This window comes from Aaosphaeria arxii (assembly GCF_010015735.1).
Source record: "Aaosphaeria arxii CBS 175.79 unplaced genomic scaffold BU24scaffold_10, whole genome shotgun sequence".
NCBI classification, from domain to species: Eukaryota; Fungi; Ascomycota; class Dothideomycetes; order Pleosporales; genus Aaosphaeria; species Aaosphaeria arxii.
Genome location: NW_022983483.1, coordinates 1,254,512 through 1,273,438, shown reverse-complemented (window position 1 = coordinate 1,273,438; position 18,927 = coordinate 1,254,512). Strand labels below are relative to the sequence as shown.

The window sequence follows — 18,927 nt, the reverse complement described above, 5'->3', positions numbered from 1 at the left end:
CAGATTTGTCCTGTAGCAGCAAACTACAACCCTTCATTCATCCGACATGTTCAAGATATTTATTTCCACACCTCTTATACATGATAAGGCGTTCACTAGGATCTTGAACAGCCAAGAACATATGGGTGCAAGAGCCGAGCCAAGAATAGCAACAGTGGGCCTATTACCAAGGATTTCGTGACGTTTTTATAGCTTGCATTGCTCCATGCAATTGGATTGAAACCATATCCGAAAGGCAAGATGCATGTCTCCGGTGATCGGAATCAAGATGAGGAGTGTTGTTTGGCGTGACTGTTCTGAGGATGGAGAGCCAAGAAGCATTGGAGATGCAAGATGGAGCTGAGATGGCGCAATTATGGTTAGGAAATCATCATCATGTCCCACCATTCCAACGTTCAATATCTTGGAAACCCACTTCTCAACCAGTCGAATCATCACGATTAGGAGATAAGAGTCCTGTTATTCCCGAATTGAAGTCTCTTGCGTGGTAATAAGTGGAGTAAATCAACATGAGTTTCTCCGCATCTGCGGCACAGGACATTGTCAGCGCTGGAGTGTTCCAGCAAGCAGACGGCTAGTTGGAAGACGTAAGACGTGCCTCGCATTGTGTCAACCATATCATCGGTAGTATGTATCCTCCCTGAAGAAAGTATAATTAGTGCGAGTCATAACTATGTCTTGGGGTTCGTTGTATGACTTTCCTGTCAATCACACTCTCTCATAGACCAGTTCTCGACTCTCGATTTCGTTGTCCAACATGGGCTCCATAGAAGGCAACGGCGCATCTACAGAGCATGCCAGTACAGATGCCAGGCCGAAAAAGAAACTTCTGCTCAATGCATTTGACATGTTTACGCCCAGCCATCTGGCCTTTGGTCAGTGGCGGAATCCCAAAGACAGAAGCCGGGATAAGCGCAGGGACTTGACATACTGGACTGATTTGGCCAAGATACTGGAGAAGGGGAGTTTCGTAGGGTATTTCCTTGCTGATACTTTTGGGCCTTACGACGTGTGAGCATTCTGCATTGCTGTCTTACTTGTATGGAAACTTACACATACATAGCTACAAAGGCGGCACTGAGCCAGCATTCCGCACGGGAGCGCAATGGCCAATGGCAGACCCTGTAATCGTATGTATCTCAATCCGTTAGACTATGCAGATCATACGGCTCACTTTGTGCTTATCAAACCAGCCCATCTCTGCTATGGCCTCAGTGACAAAGCACCTCAACTTCGCCGTCACTACTTCGACATCGTACGAACAGCCTTATGTGGTTGCGAAACGCTTCGCGACATTAGATCACTTAACGGGTGGTAGGTTTGGGTGGAACATTGTCACCTCATGGAAACAGGCTGCATCAAAAGCAGTCGGGCTTCCATACATTGATCACGATAAGCGATATGACAATGCGGACGAGTACCTCCGTATATTATACAAGTGAGGACATAAGGATCTATATGATATGAACGGTACTGATTCAATCATAGACTATGGGAAGGATCCTGGGCCGATGAATCTCTTATAGAGGATTCTGAGAAGGGAATATACGCAGAGCCGTCCCGCATTCGTACAATCAAGCACGAAGGAAAGTGGACTGTCGATGCCCCATTTATTGTTGACCCATCCCCCCAACGAACGCCAGTACTATTTCAGGCGGGAACATCACCGTGAGTCGAAATCAACGCAATCACCTTCAACAGAAACAACTCTAATAATATGTAGTGCTGGGATGAAGTTTGGCTCGACTCACGCGGAAGCCATCTTTGTAGCCGGCCTGTCTCCACATGTTGTTGCACCTCGCGTGAAACAAATCCGCGAGCAGGCAGCAGCCGCTGGCCGTGACCCTCAATCTATTAAGATCTTTGCAATGATCACACCGATAATCGGTGTCGACGAAGAGGATGCCGAACGAAAGCATCGCGAAGCTTTGAAGTACGCTTCCGAGGAAGGCGGTCTAGCGCAATGGTGTGCATCTTCTGGCGTTGATGTTTCCAAGTTTGATCCCGACTACCTGCTCACCGATAAGGACCTTCCATACGCCCAGTGGCAGAAGCTGTCTCAATCTACCCAGTACAACTTACAGTACTCCGGAGACGATGTTCCGCCTCTCACAGTGCGAAATCTTGGAAGACTGGTAGCAATAGGTGGATCTGGCGCTATGCCTAAAGGTAGCCCATCCCAAGTTGCCGATATATTCGAGCAGTGGGTCGACATCGCGGACGTAGATGGATTCAACATCGCTTATGTAACTTCACCAGGCAGCTTTGAGGATGTCACTGAGCTATTGACACCCGAGCTCCGCAAAAGAGGTCTCTTGGATGACCCCATCACTGAAGATGCAGAAGTGCTTACATACAGGGAACGGATATATGGAAAAGGACAGAAGCGACTGAGGAATGACCATCCTGGGCACAAGTACAAGTATGAAACATATGAGCAAACGATCGCAGAAGAGGAGAAGATAAAGAAGGCAGAGGTGAATGGACATTCATAGATAGATGGAAGATTGCGCTTAATGTGGGAACTTCTCCATTCAATTTCAAGCAGTCAGATCTATGAATTACTCTTGCCACGGTGCCTTATCCTCCCCCACGACAAAATCTCTGCCAACCGGCCGCCACATCAAACATCCACTTAAGTCATCTGCCTGCAGCTCCTTCCACTTTGCACTAGGATTTTCCACTTCCAAATCCCTGCTCGGTGGGATCTCCTCAATGTAGCCCAGTCCGCTTTTTTCGTAAGCTCCGCGAGCGGAATGTAGCGAGCTTATGACGGTTTCGATGCCTATAATTGTAAGGCCACAGGGCTCCCAACAGCTACATGATGTCGACCTACCTAGCTCGTCTGCCTTTGCAGTCCCCCATTTGATCAGCATCCGACCGGCCCCTCGATAGCGATGTTCCACATGCACAACTATGGATAACAGATCTATTCATGGAAACGTCACCAAAGGCTTCCTGCTGAATGTGTGGCCTTATTTTGAACAGAAGCGAAATAGGAACTCACCCATATGCGGCCTGGTAACTCTCTCTCCAAGAAATCCCCAAAGGCCATTGATAAATCTCTCTGCAAACTCCCTCTCCTCGCTTCCCTCGGGATACCAGCTTGCCACTGTCCGTTCCGCTCCCTCGGCTGGAATGTTTACCGCCCACTGAGCGGCCCCAATTACCTCTTCATTCTCGTCTTCAACTTTGAGCCAAAATTGCTTCTCTGGATCTCGATCCTCGAATCGACACTTCGAGTTCTCTCGAGCGTAGGCGATTGCTTGCTCTCGGGTTGGGAATTGGGGGCGGAAGTGCTTGAGTTGCGGGTTGTAGGGGATCTTCCAAGCATCGTGATCCATGGGGGCAATTTTATCAAAGTCGGTGGCAGATTGCACAACGGACAATTTTAGAGTCATTTTGATGATGATTCTGATGCGGTAAAAACTGGAATATATCCACTGTTACGTTGAAAGACAGAAGATCTACTTCCATTGGGTTCAACTCAAACTGAACCATTATTTATAGTTTATAAAGTTGACCATTCCTTCGACCCCGCAATAGTCTCCTCCTCCTCTTCGCAGCATGTCTCGGTCTGATGCCGCAAGAAGGTTTAGTCAGGATGGTGAGCATTGTTGTTGAGCTTACGACCCCGCTCTTAACATCGCTTACCGCGCTTCAAATAAGAAAAATATATAGTCAGATTGTACGAGTATGAAAGGTGCTTTTGCCTAGTGGACATCGTTTTCCCTATCTGTGAACCGTTGGCTCGATCATACTGGGGCAGACAATACACAACCGTGGCCCAGTCATGGCGAGAAGCATGGGAGCGGTGGGAAGATTAACACCACATCGTCACAGATTGCACAATAATGAATGGGTATTGTCAGTGCCTCGCCAGGTTTCTTTCAGTACAGACTCCAGTCTAAAACACACGCATTGTGTGATGGAACAACAATAGAACAGGACTTGAAAGCTCCGGATAGGAAGTTTGAATAGGTCACTAGCCACATGTGGCTTGAGCTTGTAGCGCGCACCTAGCGTGGATTACTAGCAGCATATCTCATTCATCAACAGCAACTGCGCATCCCATCACTCTCTCTTTCACCACCCACAAGCTCGAAAGTGGTTGCGTCGCCATGCGGAAACGCTGAATCTACCACACATTCAATCTGAAGACCTCATATCGGCCTCTCATCCGCTCACTCTCCTTTGATAGTACAATCTCCAGGCAACCACGGCCCCTACTCTTGTGCGCCGTAGCGACCCGCGCAATCGTATACCATCACAGATCATCTGATCGACCATGGAAGGTCAGAAGCACCAATGGGGTGTTACAAAGCCTATTCTTGAGGCTCAGCCCACCGAGGCGGATCTCAAGTTGAACGATCAGTTGATAGAAGCTTTGAAACGGGAGAACAACTTCGAGACCCCCGAGGGCACCGACGTCAGGTTCGCATTGCCTGCCATTGATTCTCTAACCTTCTAACGAGCATAGGCAACGGGTCCTCGATCATCTTCAAAAAGTCGTTGAAGAATTCATCCGACGCGCGGGAAAGGCAAAGGGACTCCCTGCATCTACTGTTGACAGCTCAGGAGGGAAGATCTTCTGGTTCGGAAGTTATGCACTGGGTGTCTATGGCCCCAGTTCTGATATCGATACCTTGATTGTCGCGCCGAAACATATCTATCTCGACGATTTCTTCGAGCACTTCCCTCCTACGTTCCGCGAGATGTCTAACGAGTCCGACATCACCGAATTCGTACCAGTGAAGGATACCTTTGTCCCGATCATTAAGATGGAATACCGTGGTGTCAGTATAGATCTATTGTTTGCCTCCCTGCCGAGCAAGTCTTCTATACCGAAGGATTTCGATCTCACCGAGAAAGGCATACTGCGTGGATTGGATGATACAGCGATGCGAAGTGTCAATGGAACGAGGGTGTGCGCCGAGCTTCTACAAGCTGTGCCGCAGGTCAAATCATTCCGTCACGCGCTTCGAGCAGTGAAGCTGTGGTCGAATCGTAAGTCGCAACAGCCTCTTTCATACCATGGCCAACAACTAATTTGATACAGAACGAGGCATATACGGTGCTGTTTTCGGTTTTCCTGGTGGTGTCGCATGGGCCATAATGGTCGCACGCATCTGCCAATTATACCCATTCGCTTGCGGAGCCACTATTCTTTCCAAGTTCTTCGGATTGATGTTGAAGTGGAATTGGCCAGCGCCTATCATCCTCAAGTCTATTGAGGAAGGAACGATGAACCTACGCGTTTGGAACCCCGCGATTTATCCCCAAGACCGGGCTCATCTGATGCCGATCATCACCCCAGCATTTCCTTCCATGTGCGCAACCCATACAATAATGCATTCGACCAAGGGCATAATGATGGATGAATTTGCGAGGGCAGATGCAATCTTAGGGTCCATCATCACTGGAAAGAAGACATGGGCAGATCTGTTTGAGCGACACTCATTCTTCACCAAGGACCACAAGTACTATCTCAGTGTCATTGCAGCTAGCCGAACCAAAGAAGCGCATGACCTTTTCGCAGGTCTTGTACAGTCTAAAACACGGCTTTTGGTGAAGGGAATCGATGATGGCGATGCGGGCGTAGATAGGGCTCGTCCGTATCCGAAAGGCGTCGACCGCGTTCACATTTGTGACACGGAAGACCAAATCGAACGAATCATTCAGGGCAATATGGAGTTTCAAGTCCCGGAAGGGCAATCGGTCGACGATCTCGTGAAAGGTGCTGATGAACGACACATCATCTACACCACAACCTTTTACATCGGACTCACGTTGCCAGAAGGTATGATACTCCAGGTCACATTATGAGCCACCCCAGCTAATACATTCTGGTATAGGCGGTACGCGCTCACTAGACATTTCCTTTCCTGTTTCGGAGTTCAAGCGATTTATCACCATGTCCGATACTTACAACGAAGACGTCATGTCGGTTCGTGTTGTTCACACTCGGAAGTATGTGCTCCCTGATCTCCGCTAATCTCATTTATGCTAATGATCCAGTCATCAACTTCCTGACGATCTCTTCAAGCCTGGCGAGAAGAAGCCAGAAAAGGAGAAGAAGAGGAAGAAGGCCTCAGGAAAGCCCAAGCGTAGCTTTGCAGAGACGGGACTTGACGTGCGTACAAGAAATCCAGTTATCCAAACTTACTAGAATTGAATTCGCCCTGCGGCGAAGAGGAATGACCTCTTGCTGACTTGCTGCTAATTTAGGACAGCCAAATTGCATCAGCCAAGCGCAGGGAGTCGGAGAACGTGAACGGACTCCCTACTCCTACGCCAGTATAGACAGAGAGTTGGACTGTTTTGCAGTTCGCCCCCCCTGTCCCCCTTCGCTATATTTGCCGAAAGAAATAGGGCTTCTGACATGTTTCTTTTCTCAGTCGCGGTCACTTCTAGCTATAATGGGCATCGGTCTGCTCGCGAAACTACCACCATAAAGGCACAGCAACTTGAATGCCATTGTCACCCGCATACGTTCACCCGCCGATCGTCACATGCGCGATCCAATGCCGCGTCAGGTTCGTATCCGTGCCGGCCTCGAGACCGTAATAACAGAAACCATTGGAAAAAAAAGTATGAAAATCCCCATGACATACGTCACTAAAGGCGATGTTAAGAAGAAAAAGGTTTGTACCACACGACAAACTCTTGCTCGGTTTGAACCGTGATTCCCGACGTTTCTTAGTTTCACAACTCAATGAGACCAACTGAGGGGAGTTGGTGGAGTGTTTTGGCGTCTTTAATCCAATTTCCTTTTTCCAAAATGCATCATCAGGGGGCCTGAAAAACGGCAAAGGATGGGATCATAATCGGGGGCACTGAGGGGCTCGTAGACTGAGCCCCGACCTTAATCACTCAACTTGTGGGAATGGAGTTTACGGATGGTCCGACTGGGTCATTCTCGTGTATGTACATCTTACTAGGCCAATTTACTCAATTTAGGGACCTGGAGGCAGGTCCCAATCCACCATTATGTTACTCGAATTGCCCTCCGCCGATATCGTCATCAATGATGCCAGCAAAAAATATGTCTGTGTGCGGATTGAGCCACTGACTACAGTTGGGGTCGGTCGATCAGCTCGATGCACTACTACGCGAGCGACGCGTACATTACGCTACCGCGCGGTCCCGTGATTTGCACTGTCTAAGAACCCATCTTGACGTCATGGAATTCTCGAAGATAACTCTGATACAGTATTGTTATAGTCCCCGAGGCGTCAAATAATGATTGCATGATCGAGTAGTATGCAAGACTCAAACAAAGAAAGAGAGCAAGGTGATTGATGCAGTCCTACATGAAGCACGGGTCTGACCATTGTGCCATCAGAATAGCTCCCCTTTTAGACCCAACTTTAGAACGCAGAAAACTGGATGATTGTTCGGGGAATGATGGACTCTCAGAAACAATTCGATGATGAAATTGCATATTCCCAATTCCCCACTTTATCTTTCCTGTGAGTAACCCCCGTGCCTATTCCGCCTGCACTAAGAGGTAGTTGCCTAGCTTTGTAAATCGATCGAACCATCTCTCATGGTCCCTAGTCAATCAGTTTGGCCCGAATCCGATCTTGAAGGCTGATCATTGCCGGGGCGCCTGGAAGTCAGGTACCAGGTACTCTATCGCAGAGGACGTTTAGATCTGAGCTTGAGCGGCAGGTCTGGCCGCACATCTCGGTCGATCAGCTCCTAATTCTGTAAGTAAGATTGACTAAAACATCACAATTAGCTTTAGTTGTTCGGTCAATGTAGCTAAGGTGTGATAATAGGATCTGAAGTAATGTGCCAGATACAGGCACATGGCAATTGGGTCTCTCCTCCCCGCATGGTGATCTAGCTGGTGAGATCTCAGCACGCTGTGGCTTCCGAACTGATTGTGGGGATGGTTCGTGGACAGTGATGACGCTCTCCATATTATGCGATGGGGATAGCGAGGAAAAGGCGTCATTGAGCGACGGATTCGCCATGCGTATCCCCTTTATCCTATGAGGTGACGACTGGGGATGATGGAAGTCATTGACGTAGGTATGATAATGATGAAGATCGAGCGGGTGTTTTGTGAGTCAATGTGACGCTTCTGAGGTATTGGATCGTTTTGTATGGAAGAGACAAAGGTATAAGTATGGGCCTGATGGTCGCGGATTGAAGTTATATCTCTATCAGCTCAAATCATCTCTTCTGTATAACAAACAACTCTGCCTTTCAAAACTTAACAACCCATTTCAACCCCTACACAACCCACAGCCTAAGTTCAACATGTCTAACGTAGGAAACATCGTCGGTGGCCACAAGGCTAACCTCAACAACCCCAGTATGCATCTTTGCTCCTGGTATGGCCTTTAAATATCTACGCTAATGCAGCTTAGATACCTCTGAGGAGTCCAAGCAGCATTCCCGCCAGGTCCTCGATGAGGAATTTGACGGCGGCAACATTGGTAGCAATGACGATAGCAACAAGAACCCCAACAATGTGTAAGTTGTTGCCGCTCCCATTTGGAACCAATAGAATGAGATATACTGATGATGGAGTGCAGCGCTGGCGGATTGAAGGCTACCCTCAATAACCCTAATGTGTCTGACGAGGCCAAACAAAGCGCCAAGGAGAGGTTGGGACAGCAGTAGGAGTGTTTTGATAGCAATCCACAGATTGTCTTTCATGATATAGCCAATTACGGAAATCATGATACTCCCAATCGCTTTTTGTGCTACCGCGACGTGAATTAGTGAACATTCATTGACTCACATAGCATGCAATACCTACCAATTGATTCTTCCATCCGCCCAATGTGAACTTTCATCCTTCTATGCAGCTTTTTCCGCGCTATCGCGGGTTTTGCCCTTAAGACAATGGCATGGCAGTCTTCATGATTGCTGGTCTTGCACAAGCCCTACGATAACCTCCACACACCTCCTAAACCCCTCCATCTCCTCTTCAACCGTTCCGCCCATTCCTGCGTTAGCGAAACTTATCGAATTGCCGACATACACCGGCTTTCCCGCCTTCCTGGCAAGCAATTTGGCCAACCTCGTCGTGAAATCGAGATTCCCACTATGTGTGTACAATGGCGTAGATAGTGCATCGGCGGGGTTGCCGCGAAGGTTCGGCATTGCGTAGACGAAAGACCCGAGCGGCGCTGATAAGGATGTATGATCCGCAGCTGCGGTCGTGAGGAAGACAAGGAGCGAAGTTTTGTTGTTGGTGAGTTGGAGGTGGATGTTTGTTTGCGGGGCGCGGGGGAGGGGGAAGGAGACCTCGACGGGCTCTATGGAGGATTCGCCGTTGGGGACTCCTGATGTCATAGCCGCTGGGTATCTTGAGGATTCGGATGTAATGGAAGAGACAGGAGGTGGATGCGAGTATGGTGGGAAGTTTTCGTTGTGAAATGTGGATAAGCTTTCAGAGCTTTGGAACTTAGGGATGTCGGAAGGTGTTCGGAATTCGTGGGTCGAAGCTTGGCATCCCACTTGATCATTAAGGAATCGCCGACAAGCAACACGCAGCTACGGCTCAGTTCGGGGGTTACGATATAATAGGCGAGCCAATGGTATCAAAAGATTAGAGTCAATCTGGAAATCGCAATTTCGAGAACTTGATTTGTGCTCTGCTGCCGCAATTCAACAAGGAAGATTCTCTACGTCGAAGCCGATCTGAGTATACTCAAGAGAGCGCCGCAAGTCGACGTTTATAGAAAGCTGAATCCATGGAGAACGACGAGCATGAAACAGGGGGGTTCGATCCGATGCAAGATGCGGAAGAACGCGCTCATCTACTCTCAGTATTAGACTCTTTTCGGTACGTCACCATGTTCCCAGGCTATTAATATGATCAGCACCTATCTAACAAGACGAAAGATCATACCGCCGTCTTGCTCATTTCAATGGTACACACGTTCGAAGACAAGCATTCTACTCCCTTCCATCATCGCACTGGACACTGCTCTCACAGCCACCCTTCTCCATCCTGGACAACTTCAATAAACTCGACGATCTTATTTCTTCTAATGCTGCTCTGGCGGAAGCCATATTTTGCGCTGGATTCAAGGGCTTCATTGCACCTTCCCTAGACGCTGAATGGGTGGCAACCATCGTTGATGAAAAGCACGCCCACGACGAGCTCAAAGTCTACGAAACCGTCCTCGATGCTCTGGACGGCGGTAAAGCCACTCCAACAGACCTAGAGAAGGCACGAAGCTGCATACATCAATTCTATCGGGAGTGGAGTGCTGAGGGCGCGGTCGAAAGAGATAAATGTTTTACCCCGATTCTCGACACGTTGAATGCAGAATGGACTTCAAGGTCCAGCAGCGGAGCCACAAAATCTGATTTCCATGTCCTGGTTCCAGGAGCCGGACTAGGTAGACTCGTATTTGACATTTGCTGCGCTGGGTTCTCTGCTCAGGGCAATGAGATATCCTATCACGAGCTCATGGCAAGCTCTTTGGTGTTGAATGGGACAGAGCGAGCAAGACAATTCACGATTGCGCCCTTTGCACTCAATGGGTCGAACCATCTTTCGCGTGACGACCAATTTAGGACTTTCGGGGTCCCTGACGTGCATCCCGCCACCGCACTATCGGGGCCCATTGCTGCTGGCGAAGGAAGTGTCGAGGAGCCAGGGGAAATGAGTATGGTGACTGGCGATTTCTGTGTGCTTTATAGCGACAAGAATGGCGAATTCGCTGGAATGTTCGATGCGGTTGCGACAGTATTCTTCATCGACACTGCACCTAATGTGATTCGATATATCGAGACTGTTCGAAATTGCTTGAAGGCTGGTGGGCTGTGGATTAATCTTGGTCCGTTGCTCTGGCATCATGCATCCCGGTCCCACCATTCCGGCGAGGATAAGGACAAACTGGAGAAAGAGGGTGGAAAGGATCAAGGCATCGCGGACCCAGGATCTGTGGAACTAACGAACGAGGAGGTAATTGCTCTGGTGGAACATCTTGGGTTCAGGATTGAGAAGCATAAGCCTAGGGGTTTGGAAACAGGATATATTTCTAACGAGAGAAGTATGCTGAGGAGTATATACACACCCTCATTCTGGGTTGCTAGAAAGCTATAGATACTTCCCCCTTTTCTTAAGATAAATGGCGGCCGGAGGATATCGACAGGTGTCCCACATCATTCTTGTAACATACACTTTACAAGTACGAGGAATGCAAGTTTGTTGTATCACCAAATACAACACCGCGGAGATTATGCCAAGCGTTTATTGTGAAGGAAGTCATCGAGAAAACGAAGAAGTGAACGCCGGCTAAACTAACCCATTTGGGGTGGTTCAAGCCACATTGTGGGGCACAATTGAGAACAACTAATTACCTAGTCACTTAGTTAGTCTACCTGACACATAAGCACGAATTATTTCGTCACTGACCCCAAAGGAATATGAGGTTTTCGATTATCGGAAGCAAGATTGATGTAGGAATATAATGTCAATAATTTCAAATCCCAACATCAACAAACAGCATTCGGGCCGGTAGCTCAGGGGTAGAGCGGTAGACTGCAGTGCATCATCTATACAGGCGATCATACTCGTTTTCTATAGGTCACCGGTTCGACTCCGGTTCGGCCCTTTTTTTTTTCTTTCTCTCTCTCATCTCAGACATGATATTGCAAAACACATGGTAGGACGGACAAGTACCCTTTACTATTTGTATTTCATCGTGCTACTCCATATTAGTTAGAAATAGAAGAATGTGTCCTTTATAGCAGCCTGTGCCAGTATATCTAATTAATAACCTTTGCACAATAATGATGACCTAAAAGTATAAGGTAGCCAAGTAGGGGGTGGGTGATTCATGCAACAGCTTCATTGCACACAATAGTTATATTTATGCACAGAAGTGCAAAGCAGAACGTGAAATTGATAATAAAAACTAAGTACACTGTAATACGTTTCGCTATGAAAGAAAACAAACAGGCTGCATTCAATTTAGATAACAGACCCAAATACTAAGGGTTGTAGCCAACCTTTATCTCTAATATCTGCAATGGTCGTGTCCACCTGCTACCAGGCGGTCATCGGGCAGAGTTTGGTTGAGCCTCTGAGATACGCCGACGGACTTTCTGTGTGGAAGGATCATTCTCGCCTAGATTTCGTATCCTCCACTGTACCACGTTTCTGAGCATCCGAATTGCTTCGTCTGCCCGACCCCGTTCAGATATTGTAGTAGCATAGCTTTCCAATGTCGAGATTGTGCATTTATGATTATCACCATAGACCCGCCGTCTTCTTCTAAAAACCTCCTTGAACATTGTTTCTGACTCGCTCAGCTGTTGATCCCTCCGAAGCATATTTGCGAGAGTATCGATTATTTCGAGTGTTTTTGGGTGGTGTTTCCCACGATGCCGTTCACACTTCTCCAGCGCCTCTTTGGTCATTTCGATCGCATTTTTCAACTGGCCTGGTTGATACTGGATTCGGTCTGCAAAGAGTGCCATCGTTGTGATTGTCAATGGATGATCTTCACCTTCGAACATTCTGGCTGCTTCTAGCAATCTCCCCAGAATTTCAATCTCTTTGTCCTTGTCCCCTTTTCGTCCAATCGCTATTGCGAATGTCTGTATTGCCTCGTGTGTTTTGTGTGTATCATTGCCAAAAAGTTCATCATTCCCCTCCATCAACGCTTTCAGCGCCGAGAATGCTATATCCAATTTTCCCTGAAGAATAAGCAATATGGCTTGGGAGTGCGTCGCCTCAAGAAAGAAAGAACTGTCCTGATGATACATGTAGAGCAGCCCCGCCGCAACATTAGACATATCTTCTGCCTTGTCCAGTTGCCCTAGGCTTATGCATACCGTTGCAATACTGTTAATTGTGCCGAGCGTAGCTAGATGTTGCATTCCATATAGTCGCATACGCTTCTCTAGTATCTCCATGAGCATTGAAAGTGCTTCTTCATACCGTCCTAGCCCATGCAAGGTACCTGCGAGATCACTCAGTGCTTGGATTGTATCCTTGTAGTTCTCGCCATGGATCCTTTTGGTCTCATGATATACAAAGTGACGAATCAAATTGCCATCTGTCCAGCGTCCCAGACTGCCAACAAAGAACCCCGCCATTTTTAAATGGTCAAGCAGAATCGTTGAAATTGAATTTGACAGTCTCGTTGCATTTTGAATCGCTGCAAAGTTCGCCATGATATGCGGCAGCAGTCGAAGCCGAGCTTCCGGCGTTTTCCCGCAGCTGCCTGCTAGGACCAGACGGTGACACGTTATTAAGCTGTCTTGATGCTTTTGCTCTTTCCCAAGCCTATCGTAACCCCAAGCATGCACCAACTTATGCATTGAGTAACTCTGACTATCCGGGCTCCAATCCACAAACGAGTAACTCTTCAGTATCTGCAAGTGGTCCTCAAGCTTGTGTAGCTCTAGATTATGCTCTGGAGTGACTATGCGTCGGTAATGATCAGGAGCATCATAGTCCAAGGTGTACATGTCTCTGTTCGGTTTGCCAGCATGGAATAATTCCAAAAATATATCGTCGAAGTTGAGAAACGATAAACTTGTCATCAGAGCCGACGCTTCCGGACATAGCTTGGCGATAGCTTCGTAGGACGTCTCCCATGTAGTAAGGACACTGTGCTGGTATTTATGGACCAAACCATCAGGGTTTCGATTGAGAATCTCCCGTCGCCTTCGTCTGTAGTCCGGTAGATAGGTCTTGATGTTGGAGCGTAGCCGTGGAGTTGAACCAATGTAAGAAGCAGCAAGAGTAACAGCCAAAGCTAGATATCCGAGCTCATGTACAATAGCGATGACCTCGTTTCTAATCTCCAAGTCATTGCGTGGTAGCTGAGAGTAGCGGTAAAATAGCTCTGCAGCTTGCGTCGCCTCCATTTCACGCACGTGAATGCCAGCCAGCTGCGTTATGCCTCCCACTGAGCTATTTCGGCTCGTGACAATGGTATGAAGGGATGCTGAATCTGGTATGAAATGCTGTATGTCAATGTATCCGCTGGCATCGCGGTTGTTAATATCATCCGCGCCATCGAACACCATCAGACAGGGCTCTTTGCTGCTGGAGAGCCAGCTCTTAACACCTGTCAACGCGAACTCGACATTGACTGTCCCTGATAAGGGGTGTAGCGCTGGGTTGAACAAAGCTTGATATGTACTGATAATGTCACGCTGTAGCGAGAATACAGTGCTTGCGTCTATCCAGAGCGTGGCCCTGTAATATTTACGGTGTCGTTGTACATAATCAAGCACAAGTTGCGTCTTTCCAGCTCCACCGAGTCCATACACGGCAACTATGCGAGTAGTTCCGTCTGATTGATGATTGGAGCGAAGCTGCGCGTAGATCTGATTGTGTAGTGCATCGCGGTTGACAAATTCACTGACAGGTGCAGGCAAAGAGTAGGAAATTGTCCCTTCAAAGTTGGGCCTGCTGGCAGCTGAGGCTATAGGGGATGTAAATGTCAGTTCCCCATAACTTCAGGGTGAGGGATAGATGCTCACTGATAGTGACGTTGCCCTGAAGCACGGTTCCTCCACTGACATGGGTAGAACCGAACTGGGAGCCATGTTGATGAATATGAGCATGATCATGACGATGCTATTCTCTGCGATCGTCCTCATCCGGAACGAGCTCCATGCTGATAATAGTGTTGAGTTCAATGCAGAAGTTGAAGCAAAGGTAAAGGAAGGAGCAAGATTGAGGACACGTATCGTTCTCTCGAAACCGAGTTAAATAGCCTGACATTGCTCTCGTGATCTAAAGCAGTAGTACGATGTTACTCTGTGCAAGTCTTGCTACATCTATCTGCCAACGAATTGTCGTATGATGATAGTAGAGCCAAATTAGTCAGTCATCAGGACGGCTCTTAGAGGATACAAATTCCTTCGTCCTGTTCTCCAACATCTCAATGAAATACAACTACAATGAAGTAGCCCTTCAGCCCTCCGAAACAAATTGTTGACCAGGAACCTCATTCTTCTGAGAGCTCTTCGAACCTTGAGATGTCATCAGAGTCAAATAAAATATTCCCTTCCGGCATCAAGCTGTTGTACGAAGCAGACGCTAGCATAGTAGAGTGAGTGAGCATGCAAGAGACTTACCCCTCACTTGTTGTCACACGAGGATGGCTGACAACTTCCAACGCAGTATTGTCTTCGTACACGGACTCACTGGAGATCGAGAAAAGACATGGAAAGCAAAAAACGCGACGGAACCGTGGCCTCAGAGCTTGCTACCTTTGAAATTACCCAATGTCCGTGTACTCACATTCGGATACGACGCCTATCCCGCGGACTGGCGAGGCATGGTATCGAAGAATAGAATTGGGAACCATGCAATGAACCTGTTGGCTGCTGTTGCGACCTACAGAGAGGACGATGATACAGTAGATTATTCAACGGTCTCGAAGAATACAGAACCAAGCTGATCATAACAGGATGAGCGCCCGATTATCTTCGTATGCCATAGCCTGGGAGGCCTTGTATGTGAGGACGTAAGTTTGCAACTCCGTTCAGGTGATGAATGCAGACTCTAACCCTGTTATCCAGGCTCTAGCAACAGCACAACAAAGGCCCGAGAGACACATCAAACAGATTCTCAATTGCACCAGGGGGATTGTGTTCCTTGGTACACCGCATCATGGTTCTGGCCTGGCACATTGGGCAGAACGTCTGGGCAAGACTATTGGCTTGGTTAAGCAGACAAATCCTGAAATTCTCGCTGTGCTAAAGAGTGAATCGGAAGTGCTTGAACGCGTTCAGAATGGTTTCCACACCATGATTAGATCGCGTGCCCTGGACGGATTTGCACCTACAGAAATTACGTGCTTCTACGAAGAATTGCCCTTGGTTGGGGTCGGTGTTGTAAGTTAACCATTACCCTAATCGAAGTGGATGCTCATTCTATTCAGGTTGTCCCAAAACACTCCGCCATCTTACCCGGCTACATTCCGATAGGTATACGCAGCAACCACATGGACATGACGAAGTTCGAGGGAACGAACGATCCGGGGTTCATCGCCGTGGCTGGCGAGCTTCGGCGATGGGTGAAGGAGCTAGCGAGGTCAGATATTACTGGACCAGTAGGCGGAAATCCACAATATAATCTCGGCAGAGAAAATGGGAGTTCGCGGGGGAATTTGCCCTTACAAATTACCCAGGGCGGTTCTGAATTCCATGGACCGACTACAGTAAGTGGAGGGTCAGTGTTTCAAGGCAACTTTGTTGCCTGAAGACAGATATACGCGTCTCTTATCACGTTCCGTCATATTTCAACGCGTTTTCGAAATTCCAGCTTGCACGTCAATGTTTCTTAAGGACATTACCAATCATGATCGTCTATCTACAATGAGGAGACTCCGTGACTCGTGATTTAAAAGGCGAGCTTGTTTTACCCCTACATTAGGTGATTAATAATGTAGTAGAATCCTATCGGAGAGAGAAAGAGTTGTCTAATTGCACCTTCTTCCGCTTCCACCGTCTTGCCAGTCTGCAGTCAGTTTCTCACATATTTCAGAATCGTATTGACATATGTAGACCATGGGTATAGCAAGATCATACTTTACTTAGCAGCAATCGTCAACTCTACATATTGCACCATCGTATCATCATTCAAGTGGACATGTCGCAGTTCTACTGCAAAAGAGGAAAGCCGCTAATACGCCTGTGCCTCCTAGAACAGATAGAGAATTTGCGTCAGAACCGCTTTCGCCTTATTTCACACGATATAGAAAGAATTGAAACAGTGACAATGACTGATCATATATACTCGTAAAACCTGCAGAAGTAGAATGCAGCGCGTGCGTATGCCTTGAAAGCTCATTACAAAACCATCTTGAATTCCGGGTCGCGATCATCACCCCTTCCTTCCCACTCAGCGTATTTACCCATAGCCTTGTCGCGGTTGATCTTCCAGCACCAAGCAACGTTTGCTGCGACTCTGTGATGCACAGGTTAGCTAGGGATTGAAACGAGGAGAAGGGAGAGAAACTTACAGAAGCCAAGCCGCACAAAGCAATCCCAACATGATGGTATGGCTCTTATGGAAGTTTGGCGCCTCCTTTTTCTTATAGGTGAAGCTGGCTACAAAGCCACCACAATTCGCAATTGCTAGTTGCAAGCCACTAGTCGTAGCGCGCTTATAATGGCCAGCGGAATTGTTCGAGTTCCAGGACAGGATGCAAGGAACGCTTGCGTACATTCCCGTCGCCATCATGAAGGTCATTCCATACTGGACCTTCGGGTTCGTTGAATACGACATCACGCCATAACCTATTATGGCGATGGGCAATGTGACGAGCATGAGGGGCCCTCGGAGGGCAAGCTTGTCGGAGAGGATGGCGACGAGGACGGTTAGGACTGCGGCGACGGCGTATGGGATGACAGTCCAGAGTTGGGCTTGGTTGGGATTAGAAGCAAATTTCAGATTGTTGATGATCGTGGGGAGGAAGAGGCCAAAAGAGTACAGGCCACACAGGATGCAAAAGTAGGCGCATGCTGAGAGCCACACTTGCAGGTTGAAAATGCCACGGCGAACTTCGGCCCAGTCGAAAGGCTCGTGGGCGCGGGAGGCTTCTTCGAGGCGGTTTCTGGCATGAGCTCTCTGTTCGGCAGTGAGGAATTTGGCTGTCTCAATGGAGTTGGGAAGGCCAAAGTAGCTCAAAACACCGACGGCAACAGTAATGAGACCTTCCACAATGAAAATCCAGCGCCAGCCTTCGAGTCCTCCTGCTGGTCCGATGGAGTTAAGACCGCGGGCGAGGAGACCCCCGAAGGCACCTGATAGAGAGGCAGCTGTGTAGAAGATACCAATGCGGAGGGCAAACTCGGTGCGTTGGTAGAACTGTGAGAGATACAGGACCTGTAAAAATTAATGTGGTGTTCATTCCTTGTAGTAGCTATCTGACATACCATTCCGGGCAGAAGGCCTCCCTCGGCTACACCAAGCAGTGCACGCACTGCTGTGAAAGATCCGAACCCTTTCACGAAGCCCAGGCACATTGTGAGAGCACCCCATACTATTGTGAGAATAGGTAACCATATCTTAGGAGTGACCTTCTTAATCACTAGATTGCTCGGGAGTTCACTGCGAGATTTAAGCTTTGACCCCAGTTGGACTGGCATATGTTGCTAACCTTGCTATGTATGTGGCATAGAAGATGCACAATCCGATTGCGTATTGATTGTCGTTGATATGAATATCCTTCTCAAGTCCAAGGATTTTTGCATTTCCGACATTGGTCCTGTCGATAAAGGAGCAAAGGAAAAGCAGCGCAAGAATGGGTAGAAGCCTATTATTTTGAGTATCTTGTCAGGAATGCTTGCAACAATTGATGCTAACGGCACTGGGGGGTATTTACCTAACATCCAACTTCCATAGAACTTGTCGCGTCAGTTGCGAGTTGTTGACCGTGATTGTTATGGCTTCGTCATCAGACAAATGTCCGACAGAACGTTCGGTCTTCTCGTTATGCATTGTTTCCGGCTTGTCCATAGTGGTGCAATCTATAGCCGACACAAGTGATCAATCCCGACCCAAAGAGATGCCGTCGCAAAGGCCGCGCTTGTGCAACCTGAAGGGCAGCACTGTGGAGATGTTCTGGTGAAGAAAACGAACTTCGATAGTTATTGCACAGGCAGAAGAGAGAGACACAGAGAGGGAGGTGTCACAATTGAAAAATATGTGGGAAATAAGCAGCCTTTATTCTCTGCATTCTGTAAGAGACAAGCTACCCTGCCTAGTCTGCTCACGGACACAACTCGACGCAAGGTCTATTAAGTGGCCGAGTCCCTATTGAACTACTCTCCTCCCCCCGTGGGGAAACACAAGCCCCGGAAGGACATGGTTGTCTCTTGATTCAGTGGTCGAAACGTCATGGAGATCGGCGTTCATGGCTTGTTCGGTTGCTCTGCCGTTGCAGATACGAGTGGAAATCGGCGCCGCCTAACTGG

The 18,927-nt window shown here is 48.0% G+C and overlaps 9 protein-coding genes and 1 non-coding gene across 10 annotated transcripts; 6 read left to right on the top strand and 4 right to left on the bottom strand.

Annotated features, from left to right (window-relative positions):
- Nucleotides 1-757: 757 nt before the first annotated feature.
- Nucleotides 758-2,495, top strand: BU24DRAFT_399436 (DszA family xenobiotic compound monooxygenase; the record flags this gene model as incomplete). Its single annotated transcript, XM_033525408.1, has 5 exons — nucleotides 758-1,011; nucleotides 1,064-1,130; nucleotides 1,194-1,438; nucleotides 1,489-1,668; nucleotides 1,724-2,495. 5 exons carry the CDS (start codon nucleotides 758-760, stop codon nucleotides 2,493-2,495), a joined length of 1,518 nt encoding a protein of 505 aa, XP_033379511.1.
- Nucleotides 2,496-2,561: 66 nt separating this feature from the next.
- BU24DRAFT_496284 (uncharacterized protein) lies at nucleotides 2,562-3,553 on the bottom strand (the record flags this gene model as incomplete). The annotated part of the gene is made up of 3 exons (XM_033534186.1): nucleotides 3,008-3,553; nucleotides 2,837-2,914; nucleotides 2,562-2,785 (listed from the first exon to the last, which is right to left on the bottom strand). Exons 1-3 carry the CDS (start codon nucleotides 3,399-3,401, stop codon nucleotides 2,562-2,564), a joined length of 696 nt encoding a protein of 231 aa, XP_033379510.1. The 5' UTR covers nucleotides 3,402-3,553.
- Nucleotides 3,554-4,069: 516 nt separating this feature from the next.
- Nucleotides 4,070-6,568, top strand: BU24DRAFT_54501 (Poly(A) polymerase). The gene is made up of 6 exons (XM_033534373.1): nucleotides 4,070-4,434; nucleotides 4,481-5,007; nucleotides 5,060-5,800; nucleotides 5,856-5,970; nucleotides 6,019-6,133; nucleotides 6,229-6,568. Exons 1-6 carry the CDS (start codon nucleotides 4,289-4,291, stop codon nucleotides 6,301-6,303), a joined length of 1,719 nt encoding a protein of 572 aa, XP_033379509.1. The 5' UTR covers nucleotides 4,070-4,288; the 3' UTR covers nucleotides 6,304-6,568.
- A 1,617-nt stretch (nucleotides 6,569-8,185) lies between these two features.
- Nucleotides 8,186-8,637, top strand: BU24DRAFT_399432 (uncharacterized protein; the record flags this gene model as incomplete). The annotated part of the gene is made up of 3 exons (XM_033525407.1): nucleotides 8,186-8,326; nucleotides 8,382-8,487; nucleotides 8,550-8,637. Exons 1-3 carry the CDS (start codon nucleotides 8,272-8,274, stop codon nucleotides 8,635-8,637), a joined length of 249 nt encoding a protein of 82 aa, XP_033379508.1. The 5' UTR covers nucleotides 8,186-8,271.
- Nucleotides 8,638-8,700: 63 nt separating this feature from the next.
- Nucleotides 8,701-9,472, bottom strand: BU24DRAFT_54526 (uncharacterized protein). Its single transcript, XM_033534374.1, has 2 exons — nucleotides 8,777-9,472; nucleotides 8,701-8,720 (listed from the first exon to the last, which is right to left on the bottom strand). Exon 1 carries the CDS (start codon nucleotides 9,313-9,315, stop codon nucleotides 8,878-8,880), a length of 438 nt encoding a protein of 145 aa, XP_033379507.1. The 5' UTR covers nucleotides 9,316-9,472; the 3' UTR covers nucleotides 8,701-8,720; nucleotides 8,777-8,877.
- A 52-nt stretch (nucleotides 9,473-9,524) lies between these two features.
- Nucleotides 9,525-11,163, top strand: BU24DRAFT_378085 (methyltransferas-like protein). Its single transcript, XM_033524660.1, has 2 exons — nucleotides 9,525-9,808; nucleotides 9,868-11,163. Exons 1-2 carry the CDS (start codon nucleotides 9,717-9,719, stop codon nucleotides 11,078-11,080), a joined length of 1,305 nt encoding a protein of 434 aa, XP_033379506.1. The 5' UTR covers nucleotides 9,525-9,716; the 3' UTR covers nucleotides 11,081-11,163.
- A 325-nt stretch (nucleotides 11,164-11,488) lies between these two features.
- BU24DRAFT_t76 lies at nucleotides 11,489-11,591 on the top strand. The gene has a single exon. It is a non-coding gene; the product is annotated as a tRNA-Cys (tRNA).
- A 445-nt stretch (nucleotides 11,592-12,036) lies between these two features.
- On the bottom strand, nucleotides 12,037-14,544 carry BU24DRAFT_466895 (uncharacterized protein; the record flags this gene model as incomplete). Its single annotated transcript, XM_033532403.1, has 2 exons — nucleotides 12,037-14,404; nucleotides 14,519-14,544. 2 exons carry the CDS (start codon nucleotides 14,542-14,544, stop codon nucleotides 12,037-12,039), a joined length of 2,394 nt encoding a protein of 797 aa, XP_033379505.1.
- Nucleotides 14,545-14,869: 325 nt separating this feature from the next.
- BU24DRAFT_454648 (uncharacterized protein) lies at nucleotides 14,870-16,208 on the top strand (the record flags this gene model as incomplete). The annotated part of the gene is made up of 5 exons (XM_033531329.1): nucleotides 14,870-15,053; nucleotides 15,125-15,362; nucleotides 15,414-15,470; nucleotides 15,526-15,840; nucleotides 15,888-16,208. The coding sequence occupies exons 1-5, from the start codon at nucleotides 14,980-14,982 to the stop codon at nucleotides 16,206-16,208; spliced, it is 1,005 nt and encodes a 334-aa protein (XP_033379504.1). The 5' UTR covers nucleotides 14,870-14,979.
- A 565-nt stretch (nucleotides 16,209-16,773) lies between these two features.
- BU24DRAFT_54464 (MFS general substrate transporter) lies at nucleotides 16,774-18,649 on the bottom strand. Its single transcript, XM_033534372.1, has 5 exons — nucleotides 18,336-18,649; nucleotides 18,111-18,266; nucleotides 17,887-18,061; nucleotides 16,971-17,836; nucleotides 16,774-16,915 (listed from the first exon to the last, which is right to left on the bottom strand). Exons 1-5 carry the CDS (start codon nucleotides 18,467-18,469, stop codon nucleotides 16,798-16,800), a joined length of 1,449 nt encoding a protein of 482 aa, XP_033379503.1. The 5' UTR covers nucleotides 18,470-18,649; the 3' UTR covers nucleotides 16,774-16,797.
- Between the last annotated feature and the right edge of the window lie 278 nt (nucleotides 18,650-18,927).